This window comes from Trematomus bernacchii, unplaced genomic scaffold (genome assembly GCF_902827165.1).
Source record: "Trematomus bernacchii unplaced genomic scaffold, fTreBer1.1, whole genome shotgun sequence".
NCBI lineage: Eukaryota > Metazoa > Chordata > Actinopteri > Perciformes > Nototheniidae > Trematomus > Trematomus bernacchii.
This window is the reverse complement of record NW_022987851.1, coordinates 11,185,308-11,202,818: the sequence shown is the minus strand read 5'-3', so window position 1 is coordinate 11,202,818 and position 17,511 is coordinate 11,185,308. Positions and strand designations below refer to the sequence as shown.

Sequence of the window (17,511 nt, the reverse complement as noted above, 5' to 3'; positions counted from 1 at the left end):
TTGTGTACCAATATAAGTCTTGAGTCTTCTTGTGTTTTAATTTTCCTTCTGTAAAATATCACATGTTGTAGGTTCATTGATTTGCATGTATCGGTGCTTGTTTGTGTGCATATGATTTATTTGCCGCAGTACCTTTACACATGGGAGGAGGCTTCAGGACGTAGCCAATTCCTCCATTAACCATGAACTTGGCTCTGTTGAGCTGCATCATCCTGCCCTCTGTCTGGTAGTTAAGAGCAACTGAAATATAAAGACAAATATTTATTTAGATACAAAATGTCGTTAAACCTCAGCCTGCACATGGCATCATTTTTTCAATTGCCAGTGGCGAGCCGTCAGGGCCCTCTAGGGCCTAAGGTATTCTAAAAAATAATATTTGAAAACATTAAAAAAAAAACATTTATTTTTAAATATTTGTTTTGTTATATTTTTCATTAGTTTTACCAAAATAACTTGATTTAATTGTATTTAAAATAACATTTCCAAAGAAATAAATCCTGCGAATCTGCCTGTTCAGTTTCTGTTGGAATGTGAAGGGTTAAATAAAAGAAGCTCCTTGAGCCGTCTCTGCGAGTTACTGTGAAGACAGGAGCTGATTGGTGGTCCAGCTATGAATTTACAGAGGGCCAGCTACAGTAACTCAATGAGAGAGTAATGTCAAATGACAGTACAATTGACCAATCATATCTTCCCTCTAAATGGGTGGGCTTTATTTTCGCTGACTTTATGACAAGTTCCGCCCGCTGTGAAGTTGATGCATGTGTGAGAGGTGCAGTGTCCTAAAACCCGGAAGTAAGCTGCGCTCGGGTTCCCTCGACAAAAAAGCAATGGGATTTCTCCATAGGATTTTGGAAAATAGCTCGAAATAAGGTCTGTGGAAAACGAACCTGTTAGATAAATGCACGTTTTGTTCAGCCGGATAATATCCACATGTCTACCCTACTTTTATAATTTTCGAATCATAAATCTAATCGATAGATTTATGATCGATAGTTCTATTTCGTCCCTACTGACCGCCAGAGGCGGTGCTTTAGCACTGGATATGTCCATCGTGCGCATGCGCAGCTCGAGTACCAATAACAACAAAGTCACCTGTGACCCACGTGACACCGGCTATATCTACCGGTATCGTCAGAGGATCTGTTCCTTTCATTTTCTCGCTGCGCTTGTAAGCACTGGCCATGGTTACTACTGTAACTACGGTTCTATGCCGTGTAAGCACTGGCCACGGTTACTACTGTAACTACGGTTATATGCCGTGCTGTTCTCTTCTTTAGAATCTAATTATCTGGTCTTAACATTTGTGTTATTTGACTTGGACTTGCTGGAACGTATTGTTTTGATTGTTAGCAGCAGCCGCTTGGCTAACATCTTGCATAAGCTTCATTATTTAACTCAGCTGGTGAAGGCAGCGCGCTCGCTCCCGCTCACGTATTGTTTTGATCACTTGTTAGACGCTTTTATCCAAAGCGACTTACATACTCAATACTGTGGGCAATCCCCACAGGAGCAATTTTGGGGTGAAGTGTCTTGCTCAGAGACACAACGACATGCTGACTGCAGTGGGGTTTGAACCTGTGACCCCCTGATCCGAACACCAACGCACAACCCACTGCACCACACACCTCCCTCCCATTAACTGAGGCAAACCTTTTATGAGGAGATTGATTTGTCACTCTAGGGATAATTGTGCATGTTGTTGCCAATTTTTGGTTTGTTTATTTATTTATACATGTATTCAAATCAGCTGTGTGTGAATACAACCATGAAACCTTAAGGACCAGAAACAGATGATAAAGATTAATCATCACAAATGAAATGTAATAAAAGGATGAATCACAGCTGCTTCAAAGACAATCTAGTTCAATGTTTGATGTTTTGTATATTTTGTCTATTATTGTACACCTCAAACGATGATTTCTTAGAAATTAAGAGACCTTTGAATTTAAAGGAATAGAAACAAGGAGGGAATCCCTGGACGTCCTGACTTGACTCATTTCTGCACAAAATAAAAATATTAAGTTCTGACTCTTTTTCATCAGCTCCCATTTTAATTTTTTTTATTTATGTATTTCTCCTCAATCCTCTAAACATTTTTATTCCAACTATATACCTACAAATAAAATCACACATACTCGATCCCACAAAAAATGCAAATTCATGCAGCGCACACATATCTTGTTCATTTGAGTTAGTGTTCACACTCATACCAATTAGTCTCTGCATATATGACCCCTGGCAAACTACACAATGTGATACGTGTAAATGAAGTGTGTAGTGTGGTGTAATGACATGTGCGTGGCTAAAGGGAAGACATGGTGTTTTCATTAACAGACAACCTTAATACAAGTAAAAAGCGTAGAGTGACAGACAGCTGTCTTACCCAACTGACAGCCCACGTTCCAGTAGAACTGGGGGTTGAAATTGGACGAGTCGATGCGATAGGCTGAGGGATAAATCCGTGACAGCTGCCTCTGGTTAAAAGCCAGGAACTGTTCAGCTCTGTGATTGACCAGAGATTGCGCTCTGGTCTCGCTGAAGGACAGAACGTCACCTGGAGTGCCTGAAGGGTTACATGGGTTAGGGATGAGAAAATGTCTTTACGAAAAAGATTGCAATGTCCTTATTTGTTTGTGTGTGAAGGTGACAAAGCTTTGGTGTTTCACCTTCATTTAGGCACTCCTGTGAGGCAACAGAGTTGGTGAACACCACCAGGTTTGACAGATCTCTACTCAGTTTCATCGTCTTCCTCTTCCTTCCACCCCTAAAACAATTGCCAGATGACAGAAGAAATTTGCAAGAGAGGATAGAGGAGAGTGAGTGAGATCATGAAAGATATATGAGACAGGTAAGGTAAGAAGACACGCACACACTCATATACCTGTTTAAGAATTTAGTGGCAAAAGCCAGGCAAGAGAGGATTGTCCATAAGGGAGGCAACTTGCAAACCCAAGGAAAGAGCATCAAAGGCAAAACGCCTAATAGGGACCAAAGCGCATGCAGTGCAACAAGACACAACGAATATACAACTTCACACACACATGCATACAAATCTTGCACAAAGACAGTCTGTCAGTCACATAGCCACTCAGAGGCATGCTTGTAGGATCTGCACTGTGGCATGCATATATGAATATGCAAACAGAAACTGGGAGAACAAAGGGAGACAAAGGCTTTATACACAGGGAGTGACAGAGGGAGGAAAACACAGCTGGATTTCCATACTTCTTACTCAATGTTCACTAACACAGAAAAAGGAAAAACAGCATTCAGGTAGACAAAGAATGTGTGTGAAAGACAACTGTGATATATTTAAGGTGCAAATGAAAATGGACTCAATTGGATTTTCTCCACCTTGATTGGAGAATCAGATCAGTTTTTATAACTGTGAATGGGACAACGAGCATTGATCCTGACAATGCTGATTTGAGTCTCTTTCATATGTGAATATCCACTGTGTGGCAATGGAACACGCATCTCAGTAATGATAGCACAGAGAGTATGTGTGGCATTTATGTTGGATGCACACATTTTTCTCATGACATTAGGGAAGATGGAGGATTGCAGCAGTAGAGGTTTTCAGTGGAGGAACTTTGATGTGGAAAATTTTGGGTGCAATTCACTGTAATACTGTATAGATGTTAAGTAACATTTTGAATATTTATATATATAACTCATTTCAATATTTTAACAATTGTGATATCGCCATTAGAATGTATTAATTATTTATTATTTAGACATTTCATTTTTAGGAAGGATATTGAGTAATTGGTTTCACTTTTTTGTATTAAATACAATAATATTCTATGCAAAAATATAATACTACCAGTGGTCGGTTTGCATGATTGGGACTTTTACTCTTATACTTTCAGGTACCAATGTGTTTCCCCAAAGATTTGAATGCAGACATTTTTCTTGAGAACTTTAAGTAGATTATTAGAGTTGTGTTGGTTATTTTAATAAATAAATGATCTTAAACTTTTAAGTCACTGAAAACATAAGAATGTTTTGAAGTTAAAAGCAAAAAAAATAAAGATAATAGTAGCCATGTCAGAAGAACTATTTTTGACTACATATATTATGCAGTAAACACCGCTTTGAGCCACCGGTGCTGCCTTTTCATAATTTAATTGATGCTGGTTGACCTGTCTTTGGTCTTATGCACTTGAGGGTCACTTTAGTAAAGTAACCTGATAAATCAAAGCAGTCCAAAAGTATACAATATGTCATGTAAGCAGGGAGTCATGATAGAGCAAGGCTTGCAGAGTGAACACAGCTTCAGTTACTGTAAATGTGTCAAAGGTGATACATGAAAGCAGAAGGGGCACAATCAGGCTTTCTCTTATTTGTATTCAGTGTAAGCTCTGGGCTTTGACTCCATTTGTCTTTCCCTCACACAAACACAACTGAATGCTGAAGAAGCTTTAGCTTGCATGACACTGATGCTCTGCAGCCCTGAAGCAGCCAGCAACCATCAAACCTCCCAGTACTCAGGGGCTGTCAGTGTTTTGGTATAGCAGGTCAAAGGTCACCTGTTGAACTGTCCTCCGGCCTCCCTCCTGGTCCCAGTCTCCTGAACATCCTCCTCTTTGTCCACGCTTTGGCATGACAGCCTGGATTTGGAGTGTCTCTGAGCAATGGACACACATTGGAATAAATAAACAAGCAAACAAAAGACAATGAAAGTTGTATTACTGGTTGGAAAGCAGAATAGCATTGCCTATATCCTTGTCTTCAGTTATAATCCTGATACTGTTTTAAATACACATCATACCTGACACCGCCCACACACAAACTTGCAGTAAGAGTTTGCAAGTAGACAAGGGTGGTTGATAATGTATCCTAGTATGTGTTTCTATTCTATTCATTCGAAGTATTGTTATTGTAGTAGCAGTTTGAATGTGTGGTTGTGCACGTTAGTGGGTGTTTTAGGTAAAACACATGTAATTATAGCAAGTGTGTATTTGATGAAGTGCGCGCTTTTTTGTTGAGAGAAGCAACATCTCTATTAGGCTAAAGTGGAGTTGAGGAGAGGATGAGGGTTGCAATAATTACAGGGTTTAGGCTGGATGCCAACAGATTACATGCGCACACACACACACACACACACACACACACACACACACACACACACACACACACACACACACACACACACACACACACACACACACACACACACACACACACACACACACACACACACACACACACACACACACACACACACACACACACACACACACACACACACACACACACACACACACACACACACACACACACACACACACACACACACACACACACACACGTGGGAGGACGCATAATATGCAAAGAGGGAGGCTTTAAAGAATGAAGAGGAGATGTGAGGTTGTATAGGAAGGTCAAAATAAAGCAAATAGATAGAGGAAGAAATTCTCCGTGGGAAATAACCAGGCTGAAAAATGATATTACACATTGACATGTAAACCTATATTGTAGTGTGAAATAATGAAAAACACACCACAAACGTACCATAGAAAGGATCTAAATCACGACAGTACATACTTAAGATCTGCATGTGTAATTCACAGGTATGCGGAAGACTAGGGTGTCAGTAAATGATCATCCTGCTACCTACTACAGGCCGAAGATAACACTACATAGGGTGCTAATATTTATATGCATATGTTTATGTCATGGTATATTTATCTACAGGAGAACAGTGAGGAGGCTTTCTTTTCTTCTTCCCATAAGTGAAGATCAGCCTAAGGGACACATCACACTCATGTTTGAAACAGAAACTTAGTGGCCAGTTTAATGGTAACTCACAATAGCCATTTCAGATCTCACACAAGTACATAAAGAATCAAACCAGCTCTCTTTCCATGCTACTCACCTTCTGTTTGAGCGTCGTGAGTAAGGATCTGCTTTGAGATTTCTTCAGAACCCCTTTGGAGCCCTAAAGACAAGAAAAACACATCCACAGATTTATATGTGTGTTTGGGTGTGTGCTTGTTTACAATATTATGTGTGGATCATTTGATGTGCATCTAATCAAAACCACATTAGCACCCAGCAAGACACATAAACCCTAAAGCTCAATAGCTGGAGGGGCTGCATCAGAAATCAGCCAATAAACCACAGCAAAGCTGCAAAACTGAGTGGGTGACAAAGAAGAAAAAGAGAAAATGTGAAAAAGGGATATTACAGTAGGAGAGACAGAAAGGACTGTCTTTAGAGACAGAATGAAGTAGAGGGGATCACCAACAAAGAAGGAGTAGAATAAAGAGAATAGGAAACCCCGATGAACAACACCCAGCACATAAAAATGGATGTCAGGAAACTGAATCCTCTAAAAATAGCACGAGAAGCAAGCAGGGAAATTAAATATTAAGTAACACTGCAGACATTTAGTTTCTCATCACTTTCAGGCTGTTTTGACATGCTTTAGATAAAACACACAGCAGTCTTGACTCACTATTTATTATGTATTCAGTGCATTATGTGACCTGTGAGTGGTGCATTAACCAGCCAAACCCTTTATTTTCTCCCTTTCCCTCTGTGACTAATACCATGGCCTAGTTTTACATCACCCCCCCCCACCACCCTCTTCACTCTTTCTTCTCCTCATCTGTTGACGAGTATTAGTCTGCTCCGTATGCAGTTCCACACTTTTCCTTTTTGTACCTGCCGCAGGTTCTTCTGCAGGCCCTGATGCGTAGCCCGGAGCAGAGCACGGATGCTGAAACTGTCTGTGTCTTCCTTGTCTCCGATTCGGGATTCTTTCAGTAGAGAGTCCAGTTTCTTTCTGATGTCAGACTCCACCTGGTGATTACCGTTCCCCTGTGAGAAAAAGGAGGAAATGTGTTAAAACAGGGATGGAGAAAGAGCTAGGCAAGGTATCGAGCAGAGGTTGTTTTAAGAAAGGTGCAAAGACACATATATTAACAGCAAGTGATGCAGAGGAGTGTCATTTTGGACACTCATTAACACCCATGCAAAGCATCTGACACCAGGCTGAACCACCAGCATCACCTTTTGGCAAGAAAAGTAACTAGAGAAACAGTTTAAAAAGTACAACAGTAGGAATAGAGATGTGCGCCACCTACTGTACAAGTAAAGAAAATAAAAACAACATTTTGACTCCTGAACCACCTGAGTTTTACCAGTAACGAGACATCCAGCTAACACAAGCTGCCTTGCCTTTCCTTTGATTATCTAATATGCACAACATTAGATTTTAGTGTCGCTTTGCTTATTTATTTATTTTTTCTCCGGAAGTTTTTCCTTGTACGATGTGAGGGTCTAAGGACAGAGGGTGTCGTTTTCTCATACTGATATTCTGCACAAACTGTGCCGTTATATTTGCTGTAAAGTGTCCTTACTGTAAGGTAATTTATTATATGTACAGCACTTTGGCTCGACCAAAAATCGTTTTAAAAATGTGCTATATAAATAAAATTTGATTTGATTTGATTTAGCCAAAAGCTCTTTATTTTTTTTGGCTACCAATTGAGGTATCTTGAAATGTAAAATTCTCACTTTCACTAAAGAGACTTCAAATCCCTTCAGTGTTTTACACTTCTCTTTCTATATAACAACCAGTAGTGATTAGAAAAATGTAAATAGAAATGTCAGTTTTTTTGGCATAATATAGAGTACTGCTAGCCTACATAAGTTACTCTTTTTCCACAGCCTGTGTGTCACTGTTGGACAAAAGCTATATCCCACTATAAATGAAACGTTAGTGGTTACTGCTGTGAAAGCAAACTGGTTTAATGAGCGCAATACAAAACCTCTCATCAGTGGAAACCTGCCACCACCATTTCAAAATGGCAATGATCATCCAAAGTGGCATCTGCGCATCATGCCTCCAGCTAAATGTTGGAAGAATTATGCCATATTGTGTTACACAACGCACCATCTGGAGAATAAGTGAGTGTTTTCCTGTTTTAAATGTGGTGAGGAGGACCCTGGCACTACTGTATCACGGAATAAATAAACAGGATAAATGACCATTATAAATGGCACAAGGAACATCTATCAATAAAAAAGAAACAGCTAGATTAAATGCTTGCAATTACTTAATGTTTATGTCTGCACCACTAAGCTTTGATCCTTCCGAAAAATGACTGCAATGATGATCAATAAAACTTTACAAGTACCGACATAACTACCCAATTACTGAAGACATTACGTAGAGCACAACAATGTAATTAACATCTCATTATCTCATTACTGTTTGCGGCGCCTGTATGTGGAGGACGGGGTTTGACTCTCTCACATTAGTTCCTGACAAGCTAAAATGAATATTAGATAATAGATTTTGTCTGTGACTTTACAACTGTTTAATGAATTGCCGAAGCAGCACTTAAATAATTGTTCAAATGTATTGGAGGATACATTTGACTCATTCAAATGATTTAAGTGCTTTTCTGGATTCAACAGCATGTAGAAAGACAGAGTAAGGGCTCTGTGAAAGGTAAGTAAAAGGCATATTGCAGCCGTAACATTTAGTAGCACAACTGGCCTGATGAAAACTCAAGTGTGAGGTAACCTGTCTGTTTGTTGATGTTAATGTGCTTGTTTGTGTGCACATATTATGAAATCTAAAGTCTTCTCTCTTACATTGCTACTCTTAAGCTTGAAGTCGTCCTCAATTTCATCAGCGCTGTCATCATCAGACACTTCCCCTTCCTCGGCGTCCGCAGACAGATAGGCAGGAAGACTTTTCCCCTACACAGAGAGAGGACAGACAAACACATGAGAGGAGAGTGGACAAACATACATTTGACCCATGTACATGTCTTAGATCCTTGCTCGTCTCCATTATATACTAGGCCGCCCACACAGGTTGAACCTATAACATAGTCCAAGAATAACACAGAAGAATGCAGCATATTCACTCAGATATTCACCAAAGTGCACACAAGCCTTTGCAAACAAAATGCACCTTAAAGTGATTTCCCGTTATGTGTTTTTTTTCCCCAGGACTGCCACAAATACACACACGAGAGCACAAAGCACACCGTAGTGCACACACAAACACGCACAATTCTACAATAAGCTACTGATTTTCTTAGAAGCTCCCTGTGCAGCTCTTTCAGCAGAGAGGAAGCACATTAGTGAGCCATTCTGAAAGTGTGAGTGGGAGTCGAGATCTTCTAAGCTTCTCTCAAAATCAATGGCAGATTCCGAGCTTCCCGCATCTCAACGAGTGTCTCACAGGGTGACACCACCGCCCTCGTTTTTTTACTACTGCCCCAGGTAGTCTATCCCTGTCGTTTATTTATATCTGTGACTGTCAAAAACCCTAACGCCACTTTTCCTTTTCCTGTGACTCTCTGGTCTCCACCAAAGGATGGATGGAAGTCAAAGGCTCTCAAACGAGGGCAAAGAGGAGGATTAGAGAGAGGGGGGAATACTTTTAGAGGAGTAAAGGGCTTTATGAATCAATAGTGCTCTTTTACTTTTTATACATCTGGCTGGGGAGAAGCAAAAGTCAAAGCTCCTTTTTTCCTCATGGAACAAAGTATCCTTTCTTCACGTTACAGATAAAGTCAGTTGTATCTGGTTCTTAAAAAAAATATCCAATAAAAGGTGATAGAGTTGCCCATCAAAGTACTCCCTATCTCTTTGTATCAATAACTTGTCCTTTGCTGGAGGATAAGGATCTTCTGGGTCTAAAACCGTCCAAGTGATATTAAAAAATTCATCATATCAACAGAAGGCAAGGCAAGTTTATTTATATAGCACCTTTCAACACAAGGCAATTCAAAGTGCTTTGATCATCAGATAAGATCATCATGCTATGCACCTGTCCTGCCTTTCGGGATTACAATGTCTTGCAAGCTTTACTTCCACTGCTGTGGGTCAAATAAAGAAAGAAAGAAAGATAATAATAATCATAATAATAATATAAAAGGATTATCTTTATGCGTTTCCTCTACTTCTGACCTTAATAAAACCTTGTGTAAAAAAGTTGAAATTCAAATGGAAATGTTCAGACAGAATAATATCAAAATAACCCTCATTGACTGATAGTAAGGGAAAGAACAGGAACCACCTTTTTTCTTAAGTTTTACTTTTTGATTTAGTTTTTTAGCAGGGATTTGAGACATAAAGGACTGTTTCTGTAGCAGTGTATGTTGTTTAAATAAGTCTTTAGTTATCTACTCATTTCAGAATTGACAAAAATATAAAACGCAATAAGTCGCTCAATTATCATATGCCGGCATCTCGTCCTTCCCTCCTTCTCCCTTTATGAGTAATACAATGACCTAGATTTGACCTCACTTTCTCCTCTTCTTTCGCTTCATCTGTTTATTGGCAATAATTAGCCGTCCTGCAGTGCTTCTCCCACTTTGCATCGTCAGTGCAGCAAGGCACATGAAGTAAAATATGGAGAGATAACGAGTGCTCCGCTTTCTTCACTGAAATAAAAGGAAGGAAACTGAGCCGTGCAATAAAGATGTTTCAATTTGCAAGTGCAGTTGACAGACTGGGCATATTTTAAATATTGCTACTTATTCATTCATTTGAAGACATTAATTGTCACTCCCCCATAATATCCATAAATGAGTTCTTACTTTGATGAGGATCTTGCCCTGCAGGCTCTGAGGACTGGGTAATGTTTTTGAGTCCCTGCTAAGGGCATCTCTCACGTCCAGTTTGTCTCCAAAGATTTCTCGCAGGTACTGAGCAATCTTCTTCTGCTGCTGGATGCTACAGTGGTTCTCTATGGACAGAATTACTGGGTACCTGAAAAAAAAAATCAAAATACATATTCAGATTTCCATGAATTAAATTAAAACCTGTCAACATTTAAAAAATGTGACTTAAATTCAGCCGTAGAGTAAACATGAAAAATAAAGGAGGTAGCAGGTTAATGATCTGTGTGCTAGTGTGTGTGTGTCTGGTGTGTGTTTGTGTGTGCGTATATGTGTGTGTGTTTTTAAAAAGGTGACATGACTTGTGGCCACACGGCAGAGCAGCTCAAATGCCAGGTTTGTCAGACTGACAGCTCTCCCTCAGGGAACGCAGCCCTGCTCTCACCTCCAACTCTGATCCACATAAAACACACACACACACACACACACACACACACACACACACACACACACACACACACACACACACACACACACACACACACACACACACACACACACACACACACACACACACACACACACACACACACACACACACACACACACACACACACACACACACACACACACACACACACACACACACACACACACACACACACACACACACTGCCAGAGACAAAGAGATAACAGAGGGACGGAGATCCAGGAGCTTCTCTTAGGTGAAGGAGAGAGAGTGTGTGTGTGTGTGTGTGTGTGTGTGTGTGTGTGTGTGTGTGTGTGTGTGTTTGTTTGTAGCCTTTATTTAACCAGGTTAAAAAATCCCATTGAGATCAACGATCTCTTTTTCAAGGGAGACCTGCGATACATTAGTTACACATGTGTGTGTGTGTGTGTGTGTGTGTGTGTGTGTGTGTGTGTGTGTGTGTGTGTGTGTGTGTGTTATTGAGCAGAGACTCGCTCCATTTCAATACAGGCCAGCAGCCATTAATCATATTAACAGGTGGCACTGATGATAAAACATCAGCTGAATGTAAAAGCCAGCAGAGTGGGGATCGAGATGTGAGTATGTCATATTTAATTTATTAACACGTTCTGCCTGTCAGAATCATTATTACAGATTACTATTGATTATTACTTAAGAGTTTACAGGTATTTCCTAATAAGCAAGTTTTAATATTTTCTTTTGGGAACCCTAATTTAACAATTGTTTAATTGAATGTTGTTCCGGTGTCTTTATTTTGCTTCCTATTACTGATTGATCTGTGACTGATTGCATTGAAATTAAATAAATAAATCATTTGGGTAAACAACCATATTGTGTATCATGCAGAGAATGATGAGAAAATGTAATATTGTGTAACATTATACAAAAAAAACATAAAAAACAGCCTTAATTATTTTAGTCAAACTTCCCACAAGCTAATGCCAAATGTATTTTTACACTTTAGTTTATTTACATAAATCTAATCAAGTCCAACACTGTCTGAATTTTTGAAGTTAAAAAATGGTTACATAACACAGGTGATGTACTTATAAGTAGCTGCAATAGATGCCTAAGCAAGCCAATGTGGCAGAAAGAAGCTGCATCATACACCACTTTGTTTTGGTAATGTTGGAGCCAGCAGAGACAAACAGTGGCTCCTCGGGGAGCGAGAGGAAACACTGCTGAGCAGATGGTTCAGTAATAGGTGCTAATTGCAGCCAGGAAACTCAGTGTTCTCTGAAACATGGCTGGAAAAATGTTGCTATTTTTTTGGTAAACCTTTGGGGGAAACCTTCAATCAAAAGTAAATATATAATTTTATAACAGGAACATTTTTAGTTTAAGACTAGTCTCATGAGAAACAATGTAGTTTGTCAGCTTTTCTTATGAGCCAGCTGATGTTATTATGTCTCACTCTGGACCATAAAGCAACACACTAAAACAAAAGAAAACAACATACAATCAATAATACATGTCAGAGAAACACTGTATTGTGCCGTTGGTCCAGAAGAAAATAGCATTATTTCCTCTTCTGAATGTCAACCAGAAATGATGCTTCAGCGGATTTATTTGAGTGAGTAAACTGAAGGAGAAATCAGTAAAATGGCATTTCGATTTGGCATTCTCAGACAGTTTCTCCCTATACAATACCTATGGGAAAATGGAAGTGTCTGGTTCCGATTAAACATTTACACACACCAACACACACACTTCTATACAGTAGTGTCTAACAGTGTCTTTCTGGATATCATAAATTGTACCATTATTGTCCTTGTCCATTCATGCCAATGGAGTGGTGCAGGGATGTAAACTTTTTGTATACTAATAAGGGAACTTAGCATTGCACTGGTTCCCTATGCAAATAACATTTGGATTTTTCAATTGAATTTTGCAGAAAATATGCTCTGCAGCAAAAGAAATTGAGGATAGATAAATTAGATGATACTTAGATCAATGCTCTGGAAGAGAAGACAGTTCATGTTAACGGCGGTAAACAAACAACATTATAACACACACACACACACACACACACACACACACACACACACACACACACACACACACACACACACACACACACACACACACACACACACACACACACACACACACACACACACACACACACACACACACACACACACACACACACACACACACACACACACACACACACACACACACACACACACACACACACACACACACACACACTGTGTTGTTGACTCACTGGTTATTAATGAAGGCATATTTATTGATGGTCGCTATGACAGACTTGAACGGTATCTTGGAGGTCAGAGTGTATCCGTGTTGGACCATCGGCTCTCCATCAGGTCCATCCCAACAGTCCACTGCAGGGGAAAACAGGAGACATGATGCATGAATAAAACAGTGTGGTGTGTTATAGTCTCCGTTTTCTGTCTCTTTTCTCTGTTCAGCTTTGAATATAAAGAAGACAGTCAATTTGATTTGTACTTGATCTCTCAGCTTTTATATATTCTACTAACGAACACTGTCAATCAAAGACAAAAAAAAATATATATATATATATAAATAAATAAAGTGAGAAAGTTGCATGGTTTGTGATATGATGACGCCTCAGATTGTACTCTTTTGCAACAGCGACCGTTTCATTGCAGAACAGGTGTAGCCTTATTGAACGATGGCATGATGAATGCGTATTTATCCGTCCATTCCTCATTAAAACTGCAGTTTTCCACGTCAACTTTACACTTGAGGCTCTTTGACAGTGACATTTTTGCGTGCCTGGCAAACAATTTTCTTATATCCTGCAACCGTTTCCCACCAATCAGGACACGGTATTAATAAAAAAGTTGATTCCTTTCCCTGCCAATCAGGACTGCTTTCAGTTTTATTACCCCGGATACAGGCTTATAAAAAAAGATTATTTTTTCAATAAAGTGAACATATTAATCAATTATATATATATAAATATATATAATTTATTATGATTTATATATAAATATATATAAAAATCTCTGGCCCCCGAAAGTGTCTCTTGGATTCATTTTGGCCCTTGGACAAATGTAGTTGGTGACCTCTGCAATAGCATGTGCAAGATTGTGCTTCTGTGTTTTTTTTCAGAGATACTGCGACTTTAGGCTGGTTTCAAATTGTATTACCAAACATTAACACAGTAAAATAGGTGTTAAATTTAAAAACAGTATAAAGTGTCCCAAATTGCTAAGCAGTACACATTCCTAACAGTGATGGTTTTATACCATTTTTAGCAGAAATGTATCATTTTATATAGGGTGTAACAGGAATAATCCTAGTTATAAATCAGCTTGTCAAATAAAAAATGTAGTTATCCACAGCAGACATTTTGACAGGGTATAGCAGGAAAAGCCGCTAATAACTTGAACAATGATAGCTCTGCTCTATTTAAGTGTCCCAGTAAGCCATGACAGTGTGACAGTGATGCACGATCACAGATACCACAATCTAATACCACTATATAGAATTCAGCCGTGCTAAATGTTTTTATTTGCACCTGTGCTTTTCCCACTGCAACATGTCAAAATGTCTGCTGTGGAAAGGCTTATGCGCAGTGAGATTAGCCACGCATGGCGTCCATATTTTAGTGCAGATGTTCGCTCACCTTCTACGCAGCGGCAGCCGGACTGCAGCACCCAGGCATACATGTCGGTCTTGGAGTGGGAGAGAAGCTGGTCTCCAGTCAGGTATGTGTTATGAGAGGAGGCGATGAAATAGTTACAAAGAGGCTGGTCCATGTCTTGGTTCACCTCGTGGTGCAAAGGGTTGAAAATGTCACACGTTGGACTGCGCATGAAACTTGTAAAACCTAAAGGAAAATACAAATGTATTGTTAAAAATATATGTGGAATCACATCAGGGATTCTAAAGTATTTAGCTTAGTTCAATCATGGTGTATTACTTTGGATATTGAATCAAGTGAACTACATAGGCTCACCATCATCTGTTTATGACAGTGCTGTTTGTTGTCTGTTAGAATTTAGTACAGACTGGTCAATATAATAATTTTATCTTTTAGCCTTGTTAGATTTAAGTTGAATTACACAGAGAGCCAGTAGAATTGCTGAGGACTCTCTGCCTTGCAGATGCAGAGGTGAAGCAAAGTGTTTAAAACATTGTTTGTCGTGCTGTTATCAGATTTACATTTAGATATAATATCCTGAAATTAAAGTGAACATCGTAACACAAAATATTTTGTATTTCAAACTACCAGCCCTCAGATCAATGTATGCACCTTCTAACGGCTTCTAACAGTGGCACCTACAATATCTCTCTTCATTTGCATGATGATCTCTCTGGGAAAATACCAAGGATGACAGACAAGCACAGTGTAACCACAGCACAGTGGTTTCGAACCAGAGTGGTGAGGTTTAGAACCTCTCGATGGCAGATATTCTTCTTTTTTTAGGTGGTACGGAGTGGAGGGGAGTGGGAAGAAAGAAAGCATCCTTTCATCCAGAGAGGAGGGATAAAAATGAGACAAGAATACCAAGAGCATGGAAAATCAGAAAATAAGCCAGAGAGCAGAAAACGAAAAGAAGAAGACTGTGGAAAAGCACACTGCCAAGAGGAAACTGAAAAATGTGACGCAAAAAGGCCCATGTGAAAGATATTGATCAGACTGGTCACGCAATATTATCACCATGATGGTTCAAATACTGTAAGTCACAGCTCATCACACTGTCTCTGTCCACAATGCAAGTAAAAAACACATTTCTGGCCTGCAGACATATTGGTCTGATCAGTCAGACACACACAGTGTTAGCCTTCATGCCCCCAACAACAAGATTAGTCTCACCCTTGCTGCTCCCCTCTCATCTCCTCTCCATATTCCCTCCCCTCATGTCTGTCACACTGTCATTTTTTTTCTTCCACCGCCCTCATTCTGACTTCCCAATTTCTCACAAAGGCCACCCTGCTCAATCCTCCTTCATAAACTCACCCTTTAGTTGCATGTGTTATTACTTAAAACAGCTCTCAGAGATGAACAACATTCTTTTATCTTTTTCAGAATTGATCTTTCTAGGGATTCAGGATTTTCTGGGGATGAAAGTCACAGTAGTTAAAAAGGGGGTTGATAGAAATGCTAAGTTTAGTTAAATCTGCATTAAAAAAAACTATGGTGGGCCGTGACAGATATGGGGGGGTAAAACATTTGGAGAAAAATACCTTCAATCCCTATGACGCCTCTTTGTTTGTTCTCATCAGACCTCTCAAACTTGTCAATGATTTCTGCAACATACTCTGGAGTCACATTGGCCATCTGTAGAGAAAGAACATAAAACACATTTTTCAGACTCCTTGAAATGTAGTTAATAACAATGATTTAATTCCAGAGTAAAGTAAGACTCAGATATTTTCCCATCTTTCCAACACATTTATGTTGCTGTTAAATACATTTTCATCCATGTCAAACCAGCAGCACAATCTGAAAACAGTATAAATGCAGAGTATCTCAGGCTTGAGGCGTCAAATACAGCATGATGAAAATGACACCATTTGAGTGTAAGAAAGAAAAGAGTGAGTCAGAAGCACAAAGAAAATAACTGGAGGAAAAAGAGAGCAGGAAAAAGTGTAAAGAACAAAAAAAAAGTGCTCTCGTGAGACAAACCAATTTTAGCGTGATAGATTGACTCAGTGAAGCGGATTCCTCTGGGCAGACAGCTGAGACCGAGGGCGTTAAATGTTAAACTCAGGGAGGGAAAACAGGAACTGAATCAATCTCTTTTGTGTGGCTCGATATGAAATTGATACAGCTGATTGGAGAGGAAGTAATTTGGACCCCTCCTAATAAAAATGTATGTCGCCGGCTGAGCATTTTAGTGACCTCTCACCTTCTGCTCGTTACGCAGTAAGTTGGCTAGCTCCTCTGTTGTCAGGTGATCCTTCCTGTCACTGTACGCCATCATCAGCAGGAACAGGTCCCGTCGCAGAGACATCATCTTGTAGAAGACAGAGAACTCTTCGTAGGTCAGCGTGCCCTGCTGATCGTCAGTGTCTGCTTCCTGTGGAGATGAGGAAGGGACATGTCATTGTTGACACCTCTCAGGCTATTATTTTTAGATGGTAAGTAAAACTCTCCAGAAGCTTTTGTGACTTTAACAGTCCTAAATTGAAAGAACAAACAGAAACTTTTGACATTGAGCAATTTGTTTATTTAAAAAGTATGATATAAATGCAGAATATAACTCAAATTGTACTTGTTTTGGGTGGCTATTACACATTTCTATATTTGAGAATATTAAAAACCTGTCAATGTTTATATCGTTATTCTTATTATCCATGTATGAACTCTATCTATCCCATACTTTCACTCTTATTGCTGCTGCTGCAGCTCTCGACACCTGAATTCAGAAAAGGTTTATCTTATCTCAAAAAATAATCTGGGGCATGAAAAATCGAAAATCT

General features: G+C 39.4%; 1 protein-coding gene across 1 annotated transcript in view; it reads right to left on the bottom strand.

The window, feature by feature from the left end:
- plch1 (phospholipase C, eta 1) overlaps positions 1-17,511 on the bottom strand; it is a 57,264-nt gene that overhangs the window by 7,596 nt on the left and 32,157 nt on the right. Inside the window, exons 6-17 of the mRNA XM_034112961.1 lie at positions 16,938-17,108; positions 16,273-16,366; positions 14,708-14,911; positions 13,316-13,436; positions 10,575-10,746; positions 8,614-8,721; positions 6,673-6,828; positions 5,882-5,944; positions 4,533-4,630; positions 2,667-2,764; positions 2,384-2,563; positions 133-240 (exon numbers count right to left, since the gene is read on the bottom strand). Of these exons, the coding sequence (XP_033968852.1) occupies positions 133-240; positions 2,384-2,563; positions 2,667-2,764; positions 4,533-4,630; positions 5,882-5,944; positions 6,673-6,828; positions 8,614-8,721; positions 10,575-10,746; positions 13,316-13,436; positions 14,708-14,911; positions 16,273-16,366; positions 16,938-17,108 (1,573 nt within the window). The remainder of the gene's footprint in view (positions 1-132; positions 241-2,383; positions 2,564-2,666; positions 2,765-4,532; positions 4,631-5,881; positions 5,945-6,672; positions 6,829-8,613; positions 8,722-10,574; positions 10,747-13,315; positions 13,437-14,707; positions 14,912-16,272; positions 16,367-16,937; positions 17,109-17,511) is intronic.